Genomic DNA, 21666 nt, shown 5'->3' on the forward strand with positions numbered 1-21666 from the left:
GCTGGGGACCGAACCCGGGGCCTTGCGGTTGCGAGGTAAGCGCTCTACCGCTGAGCTAAATCCCCAACCCCGATCAAATAATTTTAATGCCCAAGACTCACTCCGGTTATCTCATTCAAATCACCACACGACGTATCGGAACTCACTGAGATGCACTCGCTTGGAGACTGTTTTTGTTTGCTTTAAGATTTTTTTTCCACTTGTGTGTCTGTGTGTGCCTGTGGAGGCCAGAAAAGTGTGTCAGTTCCCTGGAGTTGGAGATAGTGGTTGTGAGTGTTGGGAACCAAAAGCAGTTCCTTTGCAAAAACACACATGCTCTTAACCATTGGGCTATCTCTGCGTTTTCGCCACCAAAGCATCTCTCCAGCCCTTTCTTGTTCTTCAGTGTGAAATGGGGGCTAGCCCACCTGTAGGCTTCCAGGGATTCTCCTGCCTGGTGTGGGAGTACTGACATCACAGAAGCACGCTGTCACCTCCAAACTCAGGTCCTCATAGTTGTACAGTAAGTTTGTTACCCCCCAAGCCATCTCAATAGCCCCTCTATCCCAGGCTGATCTTGAACATGAGATTCTCCTGCCTCTGCCTCTTGTTTTTTTTTTTTTTTCTTTTCTTTTTTCGGAGCTGGGGACCGAACCCAGGGCCTTGCGCTTTCTAGTCAAGCGCTCTACCAGTGAGCTAAATCCCCAACCCCCGCCTCTGCCTCTTGTAAAGGCTGCTATTACCTCACATGTGTGTACTAGCAGAACTGACAGACTGCAGCATCTGGTCACAGGACGGGCAGGGCAGTCCCCTGATTAACAGAAGGCACACACTCAATACCCAGAGGCAAGTAAGTAATGACGTCATTTATTATCAGGAAGGGTCACTGTTACAACGCAGAGACTGTACTACCGCAATTTCACCAGCAGAGGGCGATGGCTGCGCTGCTCTAGGTTGCAGACAGGATGCAGCCCAGCCCTTTTCAAGACAGGGGCTCAAAACCTTTAGCAGTAGGTTCTTTCCTTCTGCTTTGTGAGTCTCAAGAATTGAATGCAGGACTTGGTGCTGGCCCCTTTTCTTGCCGAGCGATCTTGGCAGCTCTAAAATAAAATCTTCATTACCTGGAAACTGTCAGGGGTTTCTGTTAAGCCCAAACCTGCCCTAGGAATGATCTCTTCAGTAAATTCAAATCTTTCTTTTTCAAGCTCAGAGCCACACATCACAGCTAACCCAGAGGCAGCGTCCCACCTCAGGAAACTGGGGTCCAGGGTCAAGTCAGTCACAGTAATGGATTCACCTTATTGGTTCCCTGGTTGTGGCCAGTCTATGCAAAGTTTATGCAAAGCACTGCATTTCTCTCAGAGACAATAGTGCCCTGACACCTCCTCTCCTCAGATCTACCACACTCCTGCCAGCTACCTATTTCCTAATTTTCCTGGGCCAGAGTGGGCACGGGCGGTTCCCACTAGGAAGCTGTCCATTTGCAGGGAATCAAAGAGGCCCCTGTAGATTTAAATGTTAAGGTGCGATGTAACTCAGTGCAAAGTGTACAGGCCTAGCATGCACAAAGCCCTGGGCTGAATCCCCAGAACCAAGTAAAATGGATGCGGTGGTGTGTGCCCATAATCCCACACTAAGGAGGTAGAGGCGAGAGGATTAGAAGTTCCAAGTCATCCTAGGCCATATAGGGGTTCAAAGCCAGCTACCGGAAACCCAGTCTCAACAACAACAAAACCCCACCCAGGTATGACCTGAGAGACAAAGGCCTTGAGCTGCTTTCGCCGTAGTTGAGGATGCATGACGGAACTAATGGTTACACTCAAAAATCTAAGAGACGTATTATCATGTGGTTTACACTGCTTAGCTCAAGTAAGATACCAACTTGAACTTGAAAGTCTCCAGTGGCTTCACAGGACTCACAGAAGAAAATTAAAAGCCTTAGCTGATCTCTCAGCCTCTGCCCGCCTCACGTACTGCCTTACGTACTGCGCATGCTCACTTTTGAGGCTCCGCCTCTATGAGCCTGTCTCCTGCCTCAGTTCAGGTCTCTCTCACTAAGACTTTCTCACTCCTACTGCTGCGTGCCTGGCTCCTTTGAGTCGGAAGTTTCTGGAGGCCTCCTTGATCCACTCACCTCATAATCCTCCCCCTCTCTCCCCCAGTGGCTACCATATCATTATGGTTGGAAATAGTCATAGCAGATGTTTTCGTTCTTGTTTGTCTCTCGCCTGGCTTGCCAAGATCCAGAAGGTTCTCTGCTCTCTCGGAGTTCCCTGGCCTCTCCCCACTGCTAGGCCTGTGTCTGCAGATGGACGCTTGAAGTGACAGATGGCTCAGGCCAACTCACAGATGGGGGTTCACTGAGTGCCAGGTACTATGCTAGTTAGCTGACTGGAATCACCTGTTCTATTCTGGCCTTGTCACTTTCAGGGTGGGTGACTTAGGGTCAGTGGCCCAAGCAAGTCCGCTGTGCCTCAGTTTTCTCACCAGTAAAATGGGGTTGCTGCGACAATCTGGTGAGAAACAACCAGATTCCAACAGCCCCTGGGCCCATGAGAATCCCCAAGGGGCGCACGGCGATCACCCCCCAAAGCCCTAAGAGGTAGGATTTATTGGCTTCCGGTTTGTAACTAAGAAGGCAAACTAGCCACACCTGGTGGCTCACGTCTGTAATCCTGGCACTCTGGAGGCGGAGGCAGAACCTGAGCAAGCTTGAGGTCAGGCAGGGCTACATAATAAGCCCCAGTCTCAAACGGGCAGACAAGAGACAGGATGAGCGAGAAGGCTCGGTCAGTAAAGTGCTCACTTCCCATGCGTTATGACCCAGGTTCGATCCCCCTGGAATCCACATGGCAAGCCAAGCAGTACCTATCTGTAATTCCAGCTCTAGGGAGGTGTAGGCTGGTAGATACCTAGAACCTAATGGCCAGCCAGCCTAGCTGAGCTGGGGAGCCCCACCCACATTCAGTAAATAAGGGGGACACAGTAGATGTCAACTCTGGCACATAATCATATACATGCATACATACACATGCAAGTACACAGAACCTCACACACAAGCAGATGTATACACACACACACACACACACACACACACACACACTCGAGGCCCTTGGTCCTGTCAAGGCTCGATGCCCCAGTGTAGGGGAGTGTCAGGGTGGGGAGCGGGGGACATCCTCATGGAAGCAGGGGGAGATATCGGGTTTTTGGAGGGGAAACCAGGAAAGGGGATAACATTTGAAATGTAAATTTAAAAATCCAATAAAAGAAGACATGTAAAAAAATACATACATACATACATACATACATACATACATACATACATACATACAAGAAACCCTGCCCTGTTCACAAAGCTTGCTGATCTCACTAACCCAGGGTCTGAAGCCTAAAGCCCTATCACCAAGCAGACTCAGACGAGGTCGGAGTCCTCAGCACCCTCAGCCACTAAAGGTCTCCCTCCAACAACCCTGCCTGGGATCCCAGTCCATCCTGGCTTTTGGAGATGGAAGGATGGCCTGGTGTAGCAGCAGCCTCAAAGAACTAGCTAGCATTTTTGTCTGAGTGGGGTTGAGCATAGCAGGAGTGGAGGTAGGCTGAGCTCTAAGGTGGAGGGGACACGGTGGGCAGCAGCAAGCTGACCCAGAATGGGCAAGGGAGGACATAGAAGTGGGGAAGCCCGTGAGAGCTCAGTCTGACCTGAAGCACAGGAGAGGCAGGAGGTGGAGCCACGAGGGGCTTGAACTAGAAGTAATAGGTGGCCTGGACCACCACATACACTTCTGCAATTATCCTGAGTAAAATTACTCAGAAAAGTTATTGAAGGCACAATGCTGGGGAGGTGACTGTGGCTACAACGTTTGTTGTGCAAGCACTGGGGCCTGAGTTCAAATCCCCCACACCTACATAAAAACACCAACTATGGTGGGTGGGAATAGTCACACGGGTGTTTGGGTGGGCTAGGTTGAAGAGAATGAACCAAGACTTGCCCAACAAAGGCAGTGTTCTTCTCAGCTGAGAAGGGCATCATTTCCCTCTGGGGAGCAAGAGTTGAAAGCCAGCAATTCAGACATAACCACAGCCATGTTGTAGATCCTGGTAGCATGAACACCACACCCCATCCTGACTAAAACCTGTGTGTGTTCTTATCCACCCACCCACCCACCCACCCATCCACCCATCCATCTACATACCCAGCTATGTATCAGTCATCCCATCTGTCTGTCTGTCTGTCTGTGATGTATATATTCATGTATGTGAGTTTATTTAGTGTGTGTCTGTGTGTGGTGTATGTGCACATGTATGTGATGGTGCACATGTATGTGATGGCACACATGTATGTGATGGTGCACATATGGAGGCCAGGAGAGGACATCGGGTATCCTGCTCCATCACTCCACTTATCCCCACAAGGCAAGGTATCAAGGTTGGCAGTCTGCAAGTCCCAGCAATCCTGTCTGCAGCCCTCAGAGTGCTAGGGTAATAAGCAGCCATACCACACTTGGTGTTTTTCATATTGGTGCTGGAGATTTGAACTCAGGCCTCAGGGCCTGCATAATAAACCTTTTATCCACAGAGTCACCTCCCCAGCATTATATTTTCTTTAATAATTTTTCTGAGTAATTTTACTCGGGATAATTGCAGAAGTGTATCAGGTGTGCCCATACTTGACCCCCCCAAACAGATAAAAAAAACTTGCTTAAACCATTATGAAAATATCTTTTGTGATTTTATCTAAGTATCCGTCTGTCTGTCTGTCTATCTATCTATCTATCTATCTATCTATCTATCTATCTATCTATCTATCTATCTATCTATGGGTTTTTCTGAGACAGGGTGTCACTGTGCAGCCCTGGCTATTCTAGAACCAGCTCTGTAGATCAGGCTGGCCTTGAACTCAGAATCTGCCCTGCCTCTGCTTCCCAGGCACTGGGATTAAAGGTAAGCACCACTACCTCCCAGAATGATTTTATTTTTTTATGTAACTCAATTGGGCAACCCTTGAATGTGGACTTTTTGGATGTCAACATGGTGTCTCAGTGTCAAGAGTTTGGAACCACGGTGAGGCCACTTGTCCATTACAGGGCTGGAGAGGTGGAAAGCTCCTCTGGGTCTTCATCATCCTCCAACACTAACACGCTAACTCCACACCTGCATGCCACACACGCGAGTCATCGGGACTTCACTAAGAGAGGCTGCAAGGCCACTTCCTTGCCTTTGGGATTCTGCCAAAAGAATCGGCTGGGGAGGCACAGGGGAAGGGAAGCAAATGAAGACAGGAAGTTCCCACCAGCTGTCCAGAGAGGGCTGATCTTCTGGAATGTTCCATGCCCACTCCCCCAACACCCCCCCCGACTGTGCAGGAGCTCAGAGTACTTCAGGGAGGGCAAGGTTCCTTCATGCCCTGTCTCCTGAATATCATTTCACCCCATCTTGTTCTAAGTCCAGCCTCTCTACTTCTAGCACCACCAATACCTTCCATTCCCAGGGCAAAGCACGAAGCTCCCCACGGCATCACTTGGTACCCACATATTTGAGCAAAGCCTGATGACTTGTCATGTGCCAGGACTTTGTCAACATAGGAAATGTCCCTAAGGAGACTTCTTTAAGACCCTACCTCTGGGAGGGTGAGATGACATAGATGAAGGTTCACCCCTGGAGTGAAGGAGAGAACTGGTTTCCACAGCTGTCCTCTGACCTCCTCATGCATACAGTCACACACACACACACACACACACACACACACACACACACACACACAGACAGGTAAAATAAATAAATAATGATAATAATAATTGAAAAAAGACTGCCTCTCTTCAAACACATTGTCACCCGTCCCTGACAAGTATAGAAAATTGTTTAAGGTAGAATTTAGATGGTGCTCACTATAAAATCATTCAGACATCACAGCGTGCTTGAAACATCGACGACAAAATGTTGTGGTGCGTATCCATCTTCCTCACCCATGCCTGACGGATAAAAATGCATTTCAAGCAAAGTTGGGAACACAGTGCTTGAGACACCAGCCAATGCAATTAGGAAAGGAAACGATGATAAAAGTTCGAGAAGAGGCAGAGCTGTCTCTGCTTGCAAATGCCAGGATCCAGAGAAAACTCAAAGAAACCACACAAAATTACTGTAAACAATTGGTAAACCCAGCAACATATTAATACTAGTGTACTTCTACCTGTGGCTTTAAAGATGCAATCACCAATGAGTAGATATAGTAATAAAAGACAACCAAATGGCAAAGGCATGTAGCAAGGAGTGTATAAGACTTATATGGGGCTGGGGAGATGGCTCAGTGGGTAAGAAAATTTGCTGTGCAAACATGCGGACCTGAGTTCAAATTCTGAGCACCCACGTAAAAAGCCAGATGTGGCCACTCTCAGGCCTGTAACCCCAGCGGTATGTATGGGTGCACTTGGAGACAGAAGGATAACCAGAACTTGCTGGCTACCAGCCTGGCCCCAAATTTGTGAGAGAACCTGTCTCAAGAGAATAAAAGTAAGAATGGAAATACAGGACACCCACATCCTCTTCTGGCCTCTATACTTCTGGCCACATGCACCTGCCGCCCCCACCCCATGCACAGATACTGAATAACAACTTATTTTAAAAAAAGATATATGGAGAGTTTTTAATATACTACAAAAGGAAAAATTCAGCCAGGCAAGTTGTTCTGTACCATAGGGTCAGTCACCTTTTTCCTTCACTTAAACCCTGAGCTGACAACCCCTCAGTACAATTATCCAGGGAGCCTAGTGTGGTGAAACCCATCTGAAATCCCAGCAGGAGAAACAGGCAGGAGGGTCAGGGTATTCAAGGGTAGCCTCGGCCACACAGAGTTTGTGGCCAGACTGTGCTGCCTGAGATCCTGTCTCAGAATAAACCAAGTTAAAATGCCTAAACAGGTACATTTGCTCCAGAGTGGTGCATGTGCGGCAGGAACTTGGTTCTTGATTTGCATTTTTCTGGTGAACAAGGATGGTCAAAGTGCATAAGCTTAAATGAGCTGCTTAAACTCACAGAAAGAGCTGCTCGTCTCAGCTGGACACAAGCTCCCAGAAGCCACTCTGAGAAGCACCATTTCCCAGGCCTACTGAATACAGAGATGCCCATGTGTACGCAAGGACCATTTAAGTCTCCTCCCAACTCCTGACCTGGACACTTTGGCCCATTTAAAACTTCCGTGATCGGGTTGGGGATTTGGCTCTGTGGTAGAGCACTTACCTAGGAAGCGCAAGGTCCTGGGTTCGGTCCCCAGCCGGGGGGAGGGGGGGGGAGTTGTAACATTTTGTGGGTTGGGGATTTAGCTCAGCGGTAGAGCGCTTGCCTAGCGAGCACAAGGCCCTGGGTTCGGTCCCCAACTCCAGGGGGAAAAAAAAAAAAAAAAAAAAAAACTTCTGTGATCTATCATGGATTCTGGTCGTTTTGGGGTTTGGGCAGTAGAATATTACCCCTGCATGAAGCTTAAGAAACCAACCTTGCGGGGTTGGGGATTTAGCTCAGTGGTAGAGCGCTTGCCTAGCAAGCACAAGGCCCTGGGTTCGGTCCCCAGCTCCGAAAAAAAGAAAAAAAAAAAAAAAAAGAAACCAACCTTGCTTAATAAACTCTGGTCTTGCACTCCCAGGTGATTTTGAACTTCTGATCCTCCTGCCTCCACCTCTCAAGTGCTGGGATTACAGGCAGGGACCACCACTCCCAGGGTAGGATGGAACCCAGAGCTTCCTGTACAATGCCTAACCTGAGCCACACTCCCATCTCACTAGCTCAGCAATTCTTTGGATATGTGAATGCTTTACAATTTGATAATTCCTCAACGTGCCACTTGTGTTTTTGTGGTTACTGCGTTCTGTGTCTTGTTAAGAAACCTTTCTTTGGGTAGTGTGTGGTGGTGCACATCTTTAATCCCAGCACTTGGGAGGTAGAGGCAGGAGGATCTCTGTGAGTTCCAGGCCAACCTGGACTACATAGAGAGACCCTGTCTGGAACAAAGAAAAAGAAATCTTTCTTTCCCTGCTAAAGTGATAGGCATACATTGTTCTGTGTGTATTTCCTGGGAGAAAGCGCATATTCCTGGCAACCCAACAGCAAAGATTCAGTCCAGGCTGGTGAGATGGTTCAGCTGTTAAGAGCCCTTGCTCTTACAGGGGACCTGGGTTTGATTCCCAGCACCCACAAGGCAGCATACAACTATCTATAATTCAAGTTCTAGAGGATCCAACGCCCTCTTCTGCCTGAAGCAAGCACCAGGCATCATGCCCGTGGTACCCAGAACATTTGTACATAAAATAAGTAAATCTAAGAAAAAAGAAAAAAAGATTTAGTCTCCACACACATCTGCATGCCTGCCAAAGGGGCATGCTCACAATCATTCTCAGCTCTGCCAGGATGGTGAAGGCTCTAAAACAATCTAGTCACCCATCGTTATCCAAACGTGGCTGGCACAAGATAGGCACGTAGATGGGGAAGCCTCACGCTGAGGTAAAAGCTGAAGGGAAACTGTATTGATATTTGATGATGTCCCAGGTGTGTCGCTTTGAAAGAAGGCAAGATGCAGAGAGAACGAGATGTCTGTGTAAAAAGAGCATACATGTGCAGGTGCTTCTACATGCCAGACACCCATCATGAGCTGCACAGTAGCATGCTGACCCCCTGAACATCACAGCTTAGCCACATGCTACACTGGAGTCTCCTAGGTGGTCATAAGATGCGGGCTGCTGTGGCAGTAGACCTGCGTCACAAGGGAGTGCCGCCAGCAACTGCAAATACAGAGAAAACTCAAGATTCCAACCCTGGAGTAGAGGTTCCGCTGAGCTTAAAAAAAAAAAAATCTGACTCGTTTTTTCCCATGTATTTGTCCATTTATTTTGTGTGATGTGGGCACCTGGGCCACAGTGCGATGTCAGGATGTCAGAGGACAGCTCTCAGGAATCAGTTCTTTGCTTCTACCATATGGGTCCCAGGGATTGAACTCAACTCAATGAGCTATCTTGCCAACCTATGAGTACACACAGACACACAAATTCGAGTCAAGCTATTGTCACTGTCTCTGTCTCTGTCTCTCTCCCTCCGTGTGTGTGTGTGTGTGTGTGTGTGTGTGTGTGTGTGTGTGTGTAGTGCTTTGCTTTTGAGGATTAAGCTGCATGAAGGTTCTGGTATCTGGAAACCAGGCCTCGTGTGTGCGTAGCGGGGGTTCCAGGTGGTAGCTTCTGTAGGTAGATCCTGGTGGGGAAGGGCAGTGCAAAGAGACAGAGCCCATAAACACACTTCCAGCCAGGCCTGATGACTTGACTTAGATTCCTGGTACCCACCCAGTGGAAGGAGAGGATCAGTCCCTGTAAGTTGCTCACTGACCAAGTGGCCTAACTGCACCTGGGACTGTGGGTCCCTTCCTCTCCAGAATTGTATGAGACCTGGACGACAGAGTTAACACCCACAAGCCGTCAGACTGGCACTCCTCTCCTCCAGGCTGCAGTCTGGCCCTGGCCTGGTCCACACTCCCACTGCCCTGCAGGGAAGGCAGGAAGGAGGCCCAGATGGCAGGCGTGGCCCAGGCCCCCAGCCAGGCTCACCCAGCTGTCGCTTTGGAGAGGCCCCTATCTAGCCCTCCTCCACTCCCTTGAACAATTGGGAGCCCGCCAGCCCGGTCCCAGCTGTTCTTACTCAGCGGTCCAGGGTGCACAGACACCCATGCTTCTGGGCTTTGTCTCTCTGGGAAGGAGAAAGGCTCAGGATGTCAGAGCCAGCAAGACCCTGGAGGACCACCACAGCTCACTCTACAGGAGAGGGAAATTGAAGCCCACAAGGGATAAAGGCTCCAAAGAACCCGAGAGAAAAGTCAGGCTTCCTGACTGCCGGTCAACTCTGATCTTGGGACACTCCTGGGGTGTGGGGCACTGAGACTATCCATGCTACCTTCCCACAATCCTTCATGTAGGGTATCTCTGGCCGTCCTTGTGTGATTGAGGGATGTCCTATCTGAGATTGTTTCCGGGCATTTAACTCAGGTGGGTCAACAAACACACTCCTCATTAAGGCCCATGCGTTTTCTGAGGAAAATGGAAGGTATTTTCTTAAGCCTAGCCCTGAAGTCTCATATATATTTTTATATATAAATATAGGAACAACCCTCTGAGATTAGCAGAGGCTGTGACACTTCCATTGATAGGCAGTATAAGATATTCAGATCATATTCTGCTATGGCTTCAAAATACTGTTTATGCTATCTGCCTGCCCCCCCCCCCACTCCCCATTGTCGGTGTTAGTGATTGGACCCAAGGCATCACAAACACCAGGCCAGGCAAGCACTTTACCACTGAGCTAAGCCCCTGCCTCTTACCGATGGCCTGGAATTCTTTAGCATACTATAGTTAAAGCGCTACCCTGTGTGTTCGTTGGGCTGGTACACGCGTAATGGCGGCTTGAACGGAGCCTGTTTCTTTCCTTCTGGTTATCTGTAAGTTCTTTAGAATGCCAAAGGATCTTCTAAGCCTGATTCCCACTGGGCACATCCCACTGCTTCCTGTTGAGGCGGATGGCACTTTATAAGAAAGGTCCCTGGAAGGCTGGTGCCATCCAGGTGCCTCTCTTAGTAAAGGCCAGGGGCTGGGGAGATGAGTGAGTTCATAAAACACAAGAACCCGGGTTCAAGCCCCACATGACCATTGGAAGTGGTGGTGAGCACTTGTAATCTTAGAGCTAGAAAAGCAGAAACAGGAGACCTCCTGGGGCTTCCTAGCTAGTGAGTCTAGCCTGAGCTCCGGCTCCCGTTTGTGTGTGTGTGTGTGTGTGTGTGTGTGTGTGTGTGTGTGTGTGTGTGTAGCTGAGGAAGATACCTGGCTTCCACACATACGCAAACACTCACCCCTCACCCCTACACAGACTAACCAGCTGTGCACCCTCCGCCAAGTCTCTCACCCTCTCAGGGCCTTGGCATCTCCACACATAAACTGTATCACTTTAAACACTGCTTCCCCGTCTTCTTCCTCGTGTATTCACCTGAAGACCCACTTGGAAATTTAGGCACAGGTTGCTTAGCAACTAAAATCAAGGTCTTTGATGAGTACAACTGGGAGGGGGGCAGAGGAGAATCAAGAGAGCTCTGTGAGCTGATGCTGCAGAGCCAGCATTTATTTTGAGAGGCTGTGGATGCAGTGACCCATTCTTCTCCCCCACATGTCAAGATGACTTTAAAAGCCTTGGGGTAGAAGTGGGGGCAGGGGCAGGGGCCTGAGGAGGGGCATCCGGAAATGGAAAGTGTCCCCAGGCTAGCCCTGGGCCTGGGAGTTCCCAGGAGAGGAACACAGGCAGCCATTGTTCGCTGACAGGGAAGGAACTGGGTAAGAAGTCTTGCTGAGGCCTCAGGGCCCATGGGGCCCTGGGAAGATGTGCAGTCCCTTCCCCATCTGGGTAAACCCTATGTCACTTTTGTTCCTTGAAACTCCGGGAGGAGAAACTGAAACCACTGAGTGGTTGGTGGTGAGTGTGTGTGAATGCATGTTCTCTGTCTCTCCCAGGGGACAGCGATGGCTGCCCCATGTGGCACAATTCACTGCCGTCTGGAATTTCATCAGCAACTCCGTTAGGACTCCTGACCTTAACCTAGTGCATGTCCCTGGGGAGGATGGTACCCTAACACCTTTGTAGAGGGACTTGGAACTCTAAGAAGGGATCAAAGACAGAATTCCTGGAAAGAAGACGGGGAGTCCCCAGGTGTGCGATGCCCACTTCAGCAGCACGCACCTCTGGGGGGGGTCAAAATTTGTCCCAGCTGTGAGTTCCTTAGAGAAGTGACTATCAGGTCCCCTGCGGCTTTTGTATCTGTCTCAACCTAGGGTTGGGAATCTAAGGTGCATGGGGAGGATCCTGCAGCATCCAGCTATCTCCGAACTGAGAGAATTTCCAACTCAGGTCAGATTCAGGCAGGGTTGGCCTCCCTCTTTGAAAAGGCTCTGACCCCACCCCTTATCTCCCACCCACCCCGAGTTTATCTTGCAATACAATGGATGCATAGCCTGAGGACTGCACATTCAGAGGCTGTGCTACAGCCCTTCTGTGCTTTATCCCTTGTAAGCCAGGCAGCCAGGCAGTCCGTCCTCAGAGAAGCTGGCCTTTCAGGGGCACCACCAGGCTCCTGGAACCTTCCATTTCCAGCAGCCATGACATTTGAGCCCTTAACACCCTCTTTGCAATTCCCCTTCAGACAAAAATGGATACACTCGTGTGTATGCTTCTCTGGGAGGTGAGTTCCCATGGACGGAGATCCTCGGGGACTGTTCGGGACAGGCCTCCCCCTTACTGGCTGCATGCTTCAAAGCCCACCAAAGCTTTGTGGCCATTGCTGGGAGACAGGATGAGCAGATAGAAGCCTTTTGCATTGCGGTAGTTCCTGGTTATTGAGCACACGCTGTACGTACGGCAGACAGTGTGTCAGACATTTTATATAACACCCCATTTAATCATCAGGACACACTGAGAAACAAGGAACACCGGGTTTTACACACAGGGAAACTGAGGCAGAGTGGTCAGGGTTATACAATTAGGAGTTGGGGCTATGACCCTTCCCTCAAATGCCTCAGAAAATGGGGAGCAGATCAGATGAGCAAAAGGCTTCACGGTCCAGGCCTGAGACCTGGGCTGAGGGAGTATCCACATTCTAGATTCAGCACTGCAGGTTCACGGTCCTTGGGAACCAGGTGCTATTATTTCTAGGTTTTGGCTTTATGCGGATTGGAAGACCCTTTAGTGCAGGGTCCGGCTCAGCAGACGAATTCTCAGACTTTACCTCAATACTCTCTAGCCATGCTGCATCCCTGGCTTAGGGACCCCCCAATTCCAGAGAGTACCTCATCTCACATAACTTTGAAATAAAACGAATGTGAGACACTTCCTTCTCTGAGGAAGGGCTTGCCTTCACTCCCCACCCCCTCAAATAAGCAGCTATACTTCCAAAAAAGGGAAAAACACAAAGCTGTCAATCTCAGGCCTCAGACGAAAGCAGTAAAGTTGGAACTTCTCTCTCTCTCTCTCTCTCTCTCTCTCTCTCTCTCTCTCGCTCTCCAAGTCTCCCCCTTTCCCAAAGTCACCTACTGTACTCAGCCTGTCACAAGCTTTGAGATGCAAATTGCACCAAGAGGAAGGAAGGCGGCTTGAAGAACAAAGGGTGACTGAGGAAAGAAGGGGAAATGGATTTGGAAAAGATCTCTGAATTCCCTTGGAGAAAGGAGAGTGGGAGTGGGTGACTGTCTCAGTGGGAAGCAGTTCAGAGCTCATTTTAGGGGAGGTGGGGTAAGCTACGACAATCTGGAAAGGGAGAGAAGGTTTGGGTAGCAGGAAGGCTGATACCTCACTGTGGCCCTTGGCAGTAGGATGGGCATCTCAGCTCTGAGCCAAGGAGCTGGCCCGATCAATGACTTTTAGGTGACTCCATGCTGGGTCACCAGGCAGTCTGTAAGGGGTGGTAGGGACCATGCCTCTGGGTCCAGCCTCAGGTCAGTCCAATGTGCCATCCAGAGCTGGCCCTTTGCCGCTGTGCAAACCACACATGTCCTCAGCCCCAAGGCAGCCAACTAGACTGTGAACTGCATATGGACAGGGACTCGGCCTTGGTTACGTTCATCCCCAGTGTAGGAACTGTTGCTTGTTTGGTTTTGGCAGGGTCTTATCCTGGCCTGGAGTTCACTTTGTAGATCAGGCTAGCCTCAGACTCACAGAGATCTGCTTGCCTTCTGAACGCTGGAATTAAAGGCATGTGCCACCAAGTCTGGGCAAGAGCAGTGACTGAGATATAGTGGGTGCTAAATAAGTGTTTGTTGGGTGGGTCTGGATGGAGGGGTGGGTGGATGGGTGGGTGGATAGTATAACTATATGGTGAATAAAGACTCAGGCAAGTGCTCTAGCAGGGGAGACTGGCTATCTGTAGCTGGGTATTGAGCTGGCAAAGGTGTTACAGAGCTGGCATTTGAGACGGGTCTTGAGAGGGAGCAACCATCATTTACCGCACAACACCAACTCTCGGGGACAGGTTTGAATAAAATGGGGTTAGCAAGTGCCAGAATGTAAGGGCTACATTGAGCTCTATAGACCATGGGGTCCAACCTTATCAATTCTGGGTAGAAGAACCAGGGCATAGGAAGTGACTCTGGAGGTCACACAGCATCTGAATGGCATGGCAGAGACTGAATCAGGTACCTCTGTCCCTGGAGCCACCCTGAGCTGCTCCCCTGCTCCAGAGTTCTGCCGACCTCCTACTGCAGGTAGATTGTGCTTCCTCCAGAGATCGCAGACAGAGAAAAGGCAAGAGGAGGCCACGCAGCCAGGCCCCGTGTGCTACACCTATAATGTCAGCACTCTCGAGATAGAGGCAGGACTATCCTGTGACATAGTCCAAGCTGACTTAGGCCAGTGAAACCCAGGGCATAGCTTGTGGGTTGTATTTCCCTGATAACCCAAGACCAGAAGGAAGCAACTTCTCAGCAGACTGAGCCAGGGCGTGATGGGCAGGAGGCAGTGAAGCTGTGAGTTTGGCCCCACCCAGGGATGAATGACAGCTGAGACTATGTCAGCCAGAGGCTCCCTTGGACGGAGGGTGCAATCACACCCCACCATTTTTATACACTAGAGGGAGCACTACCTATTCAAACAAGAACGCTCAACCACCTGATGGACAGTGATGCCTGGAGCCAGGTGCACGATCCATCTGGTGAGACCCGCCCACCAGATCCACCTACGGGATACCCACAGGGCCTTTGGAAGACCAGACCTGGTGGCACGTGAATTCAAGACTCCCAGCATAGTCCTGAGGACCCTGGGGCTGAAGGAATTAAGTCAATTGATCTGTCTTCTCCTCTCCAGGACCCCTTCCCTGTCTCTCCTTGCCAATTGGCATCAGTGCTTTATCCCCCACCTGGTCCCCTGGCTCCCTAGAGTAACAGTGACAGGGACATTTGTACTGTACATTATAGGATCACATCTGTACCTCATATTGCAGGAAGGAACCCGCACATACACATTGTAAACAGCTCAGGAGGAACGTGAGACTCAGTGGCCTTGGATATTTGGAAATCCCTGATTCACAGAGACAATAATAGGGGAAATGAAGAAAGAGATAGGAGAGAGACTCCCATCTCCCCCAAGACAGGGCTTCTCTGTGTAGCCCTGGCTGTCCTGGAACTAGCTCTGTAGACCAGGCTGGCCTCAAACTCAGAGATCTGCCTGCCTCTGCCTCCTGAGTGCTGGGACTAAAGGTAAGTGCCAACATTGCCTGGCAAGAGAGAGATTCATAAGGTACACAAATACGAAGAAAGAGATAACAAGACAGACTCAGAGACAAGGCTGACAACCTGCCCAGAGGGCACAACGAAAGTTTGGCATGGGTGAAAAGACTGCCTCTGTTCTGGTATAGAATATACACACCTGAGCTATCACGGGAAAGTGCATTCATATTTGGAGACCAGAGTCCTCTGGCTTCCCCAACAGCTCAATTCAACTCCTGTTTTTACTCAGTGGCTTCGGTAGAGCCACTGTATTGAAATCACATTAATACAGGCCTAGAGTGCAAAAGTGCTTTCTAGCTCTCTGTGAGGTGACTGGGCATGCATCTTGGAGATCTGGGAGTTTACATGTGAGCTGTGATACTTGTATACTGTGTGGAATCGGGGAGTCCATTTCTCTGTGCCTCTGTCTCTTCCTCTGTAAAATGGAAAAAAAACAATGACATTTTCACTGTGTGTTACACTCTTGAAAAGCACTGGTGACTGCTGTACAGCTCCTGCTTAGCTATGGGGCATTAGACACTTGGCATCCAGGCTAAGGTCCTCCATCCCTCCAGCTGACACTTGGTGGCTGGCAGGGACCTGTGCTTCCAGCCCTGGTCATCTTGGGGCTTGGTTTAGCCTTGGAGAGTGCAGCAAGAAAGGGGCGAGGCACTGGGTTGCTGGATGGTTAATGAGGTGCGGGGCACAGTGCCTAGGTCCTGCAATATTCATAAAGCCCCAACAGCTGTGCCAGGCAATCAGGGTGCTGACTACTGGTCCATCTGCAGCTTAACATTCCACTCCTGAGAGGTGGGAGCGGGGAGCTGCATGTTAACTAGGAAAACATCAAGGGCTGGCTACCACAGCAGAGGCTGAACAAGAGTCCAGAAAGACCGACCCCTCCTCCAGGCCCATCCAGAGCCAAAAGGACCTGTCCATCAGCACTCAGCACCACAGCACTGCCCACTGTGGATGCAGGAGGAGAGCTGGCTTTGGCCAGCTTCTGCCTGGGCTGGAAGCTGACCTCGGATCCAGCTCCTGTTGTCTCTGCAGCCTCAGCTTTCACGAATGGAAGATGGGGTTGACGTCTCTGAATTCCCAGAGGCTGGCTTCAAACTTGTTATGTAGGTGAGGGTGATTTTGAACTTTTCCATCTCCCATGTACCACCAAGAGCTGGACCAGGGCCTCCTGCGTGCCAGGCACACGCACCCAGCTGAGTTGTTATTCTCAGCTCTCCATTTCTCTCCCCTATACGATGCTTTTTCTACTCAGAATGCTTTAAGTGTTCATTATAAACCAATGTCAGAGAGAAAGAAGAAAATTTAGAAAGTAGAACTCATCACTGAGTAACGTCCTTTTGGTTTTTCTAGACACAGAGTGCATTTTGGTGGTGGTGGTGGTGGTGGTTGTGGTTGTGGTGGTGGTGGTGGTGGTGGTGGTTGTGTTGTTGTTCTTTTCCCCCTTCCTGAAAGAGGGTTTTCTCTGTGTAGCCCTGGCTGCCTTGCAACTCACTCTGGAGACCAGGCTGGCATCAAACTCACAGCGGTTCCCCTGCCTCTGCCTCCCAGGCGCTGGGATTAAAGGCGTGCACCACTGTCACTAGGACGCTGGTGTTTCTAATGAGACCAAGCGTGCTTTTTCACAGATCACAGAGCGTCCTTCTGAATGGGCAATTTCCAAAATGTGATCTGGGGTCCACTGGGCTCTTCAAGCCCTTCCCAGGGACCAACTAGATGTCGTAGCTGGTCACGGCGCTTGAGCTCGATTTCTGGGCCCACGCGATGTCGGAAGAAAACCAGCCGCGGTAGATCGTCCTTTAACCTTCACGCGCACACCACACGGCACTTGCGGGCCCCTCCCATAAATAAATAAAATAAAAAGCAAGACTTTTTAGGGAATTCATGAAATCAAACCTACTTTCAGTGCAGCGCGGAAACACCCCACTCCTGCTTGTCTGGTCTCTCAGGAGCGTGTGGTATGTTTTCATTTTTTACTCTTTTGGCAACTTCTCATGTAATACAGCCACAGGCTGAATGCAGAAGCAGATGTGAGTCCAGCTGTGCTCCCTCAAGCCAGACGGATTTTGGAAAGTAGAAACCGATCCCATTCTTCTCACTCACTTTTGTTTTCCAGTGCTGAGAATCTAACCAAGAGCCTTCTACATGCTAGGCTCACCACCCACTCCTAACCTCTCGCTAACTATTTCAGCCTTAGAAAATATTATTTCTCATTCAGACATTATTTTTCATAAAAATACGTCTTCTGGGAATATGTGGAATGAATTTGCTATGACTTTACTTCGTTGATGCATATTTTAGAGATTCTAGTTTTAGAGACAGGGCCTCATATCGCCCAGGGTAGTCTCAAACTCTTTCTGTGCAGAGAATGGCTTTGAACTTCTGATCCTCCAGCATCTTGAGAACCGGGATTACAAGTCTATGGTATGAGCAGTCTATGGTGTGAGCAGTCTATGGTGTGCGCAGTCTATGGTGTGAGCACCACATTTTGTCTGTGCAGCACTAGGTATTGAGACCAAGGCCTCCTGCATGCTAGACAGGCAGTCTGCCAGCTGAGCGATGTCCCCAGCCCCAGACATTTCATGCTTGTGATGAACATGCTAAATGATGACAGATATAACCCATGCACAGGAGAGCCTTTTAGAACTCCTCGTCTGTCATCCACGCCGGGCCTGCAGGGTGCATGGAAATTTTCACTATTATAGCATGCCTGTGGATCAGGGTACCCGCTCCCTGTGAGTGGTACCCCAAGAAGGTGAACAGATGAAGTTGAGAGGGGCGTGTGTGTGTGTGTGTGTGTGTGTGTGTGTGTGTGTGTGTGTAAGAGTGTGTGTGTGTGTGTGTGTGTATCAGTTTTCAGGGAGGGCAACTTCTCTGTACAGAATACAGAATTTGGAAGCTTTTAAGCAGCGTGTGGTGGTTTGAATAAGAATGGCTCCCACAAGCACATATATTTGAATGCTTAATCACCAGGGAGTGGCATTCTTTGATAGGATTAGGAGTAGGTGTGACCTTGTTGAAATAGGCCTTATCAAAGGATGTGTGGGTGTGGGTTTTGGGGTTTCAAAAGCCCATGCTAGGTCCAGTTCCCCACCCCCTCAAACTGGTGAAAATTGATGATGATGATGATGATGATGATGATGATGATGACGATGATGACAACGATGACGATGACGATGACAATGACGTCTGGAGGTTAAAAATGCTGCAAACAAGCTGTACACAACTTTAAACCCAGTAGATCAATGAGAGTCGATCAGTCTGGTTCACATAAAGAAAATCCTGCCCAGCCATAATTACACAGAGTGAGACCCTGTTTCAAAATTTAAAAAAAAAAAAATTCTGCAAATATTTGAATGCTTCCCTGTGTAGCTCAGGGTGGCCTTGGACATGTGACCCTCCTGCCTCAGCCTCCTGAGCCCTGGGATTCTAGATGTGTGTTACCATGGGTGACATCTTATTTACTCGTTTGTTAGGTTGTCCGTTGCTATGGTCCTGGCTGGTCTGGAACTTGGTATGCAGCCCAAAGGTGACCCTGAGACAGCTCTGCTCCCCCAGTGCTGGGATCCCAGTGCTTCCACATCTGTCTGCTAACACTCTATATGCTCCGGAGGACAATCCAGCTGGACAGATTCCAGTGATGGAATGCTGGCTGGTAGCCATGTGTCTTCAGAGTTGAATGGGGTCGCCTGGCACCTCCTGGCACCTTACTTACGCTCTCTCCTCACAGGGCTGTATGCCTGTTCTCACATACTCCACAACCTTCCTCGTTCTCTATGAAATGTTCAGCTTCTGTGAATTGCTTTTGCAGGTCTTTTGTCCACTTTCCTTTTGTACTGATTTTTCTGGAACTTTCTATGTTCCAAATACAACCTTTCATTTGTTATGTACTAAAAAGATTCTGCTCAAGCATGCGTTTCCTTTTAACTTTGTTTAGCGTCTCATTGTGGTACAGGGATTTAGTTGTTTAGAAAAACATCCTTTTGTATCAGTCGCTTCCCTCATGGTTTGGGGAGATGCTTTGCCATACCAAACCTTTCCACACAGCATGATTTTTAAAGAGTTCTCCCAGTGAGATGGGAGTGCCAGTGAGGTGACTCAGTGGATGAAGGGGCTTGCTGCCAACTGTTGATGACCTGAATTTGTCACCTTGGACCTATACCCCACACATGCATCGTGGCACAAATGCTAACACACACACACACACACACACTCCGCTAACACATCACACATATATACACATATACACATACCACACATATACACAGACCATATATCCATACATGCCGCTAACACATCACACATATGCACACCATACACATATACACATATCACACACAGATATACATACTGCACACACATACATATATACAAAATATGCACACATACATCATATACACACAACACAGATACAGACATAGACACACACGCACACACACTCACACACACACACACCTTACATACATACATACATTCTTACATCACATACACGCACACAGACACAAAGTAATAAATATAATTTTAAAATTAATATTAAAAAAACCTTTAAAAAGGTTTTCTACTTTTTTTCTGATACATACTAGCACTCTTCTTTATTCTATGCCTCCCTCCCTCCCTTCCTTTGATAAAAAAAAGTCTTACTTATGTACCTGCTTCAACCTCCCAGGTTCTGGAATTATAGCTGTACAGGATCTCTCCTCTCCTCCCCTCCCTTCCCTAGCCCTTGCCCCTCCCCCGCCTTAAGCATTCGTATCTTCACTCCATCTAGAACTGTTGTACAAAAAGATACCAAGTGCTGACTCTTGTGAGTTATGAGACAGAACGAGGCACGGTGCAGGCAGTCGTTTTGTCCCATCCGTCCCGGAGGACCACATGCCTGGAGCTGAGCTAGTTCCCAGAACAGAGAGAGACCTGATCTGGTTTGGAAAGTGAAGGAAGCTGCATCTCGGAAATCCACTAGCAGAGCTGGCAACTTTATTAAGGAAACAGCAATCCGTCTCTACCGAGACTGTCACCAAGATACCTCTGCAGTGCAGCTCCTGGACAATGTCATGCCTGGTCCTACTTGAGACCCATGTGGCCAATGCAGGAGGAGACGTGACCCTGCTTTATCAGTACAGGGAAACGAAGAGCAGAAATGTTGAGAGACACCCAGAAGGCCACTTGGCTGGCAAGTGGGAGAGAAGGCCCATACCTCCAACCTCTAAGTCACTGCTCCTTAGACCTTTCTGAGATCTAGCTCTATCCTCAGGGACACTGGAGCTGGCCCTGTGGTGGGAAAGATACCTGCCTTATGCATCCCCAAAGTTGTGCTCCCTCCGGGGGAAGAAAGCCTGGGAATGGTCCCCTGCCAGCTGACTGCATTTCTAGAACCAGTGTTTTCTTCTGTGAGCACCTCCTCCCGGAGCTGGGATGAGTCAGGCTAGGAATGGGAACTCAGGCATAAACAAGAGAAACTGACAGCAAGCACTTTGCCTGAGGCTCGTGACCTCCCACGGGCCTCCTGGGACTGTGCCTGAACGGCTACGTAGACAAAATCTCTCAGCAGTAAGCTTTGTGGGTTTCACCTGTGGCAGTCACGTAAGCAGCCTGGAGGTGAAAGCCTCCAGGCAGGAAATGGGCACCGGAGCCCAGCAGATGGTGGGCAGCCTCCCAGCAGAAGGCGGTTCCCTAAGTGTACAGTGTATAAGTGTTTGCAGATCCAAAAGTACCACAGCTGTCTTTCCTCCAGCTCTATACCAGGTCACTGAGATAGAATGACGGGACCCAAGCTGTCCCCAGAGACAGGTGTGATCCAGTCCTCTAGGCAGGGGCCCATCCAGATGCACAAAAAAACAGATCTCAGGCCTTCTGGTCCAGCCTTGTTCCCAGGGCAACCAGGGCCACTTACCTGCTCCAGGGGGATGACGAGGAAGGAACCACCTCCTGCACTCTCAGTGACTATGGCCAGGAAGCGGGCATTGACTGCACAGAAGTGGTTGTCGTGGACGTTCTTGGTGATGGGGATCCCGTCAAAGCAGTGCTCCCTGTTGGCCACTTTCCCGTACACGTTCCGAAACTTGGAACTTCGGTACTGCGGTCGCCAGGACATCTGCAAGGGACCAGCAGAGACAGGGTTAGGCTGACTACTACTTCATGGAGGAGCTGGATAGGGCACTGGGGAGTCAGAGGTGAGGGGAGCAAGGGATCCCTTGGGCCCAGCCATTTTTATGGAGGGCTGAGAGGCGATGGAGTCACCAAGAGCATGGGACCTATAATGGAGGGTCTTGCTGACACAGAGCCTGAAACAAGGATGTTCACAACCTTCCTGTGTATGGTCCACATGCCCAACCATTTAAGGAAGCAAGCCACCACATTTCACCACCTCCTGCTCTGATTCTTTCTAGGACTTCTCCCCCATGAGCATGCC

The 21666-nt window shown here is 49.5% G+C and overlaps 1 protein-coding gene across 1 annotated transcript in view; it reads right to left on the reverse strand.

The window, feature by feature from the left end:
* Window positions 1-21666, reverse strand: part of Coro2b (coronin 2B) — a 110344-nt gene that overhangs the window by 42618 nt on the left and 46060 nt on the right. The window contains exon 2 of the mRNA NM_001427032.1: window positions 21148-21348. Within this exon, the coding sequence (NP_001413961.1) occupies window positions 21148-21348 (201 nt within the window). The remainder of the gene's footprint in view (window positions 1-21147; window positions 21349-21666) is intronic.

The sequence above is a fragment of the Rattus norvegicus genome, chromosome 8 (assembly GCF_021556685.1).
Source record: "Rattus norvegicus strain SHRSP/BbbUtx chromosome 8, alternate assembly SHRSP_T2T, whole genome shotgun sequence".
Classification (NCBI taxonomy): Eukaryota; Metazoa; Chordata; class Mammalia; order Rodentia; family Muridae; genus Rattus; species Rattus norvegicus.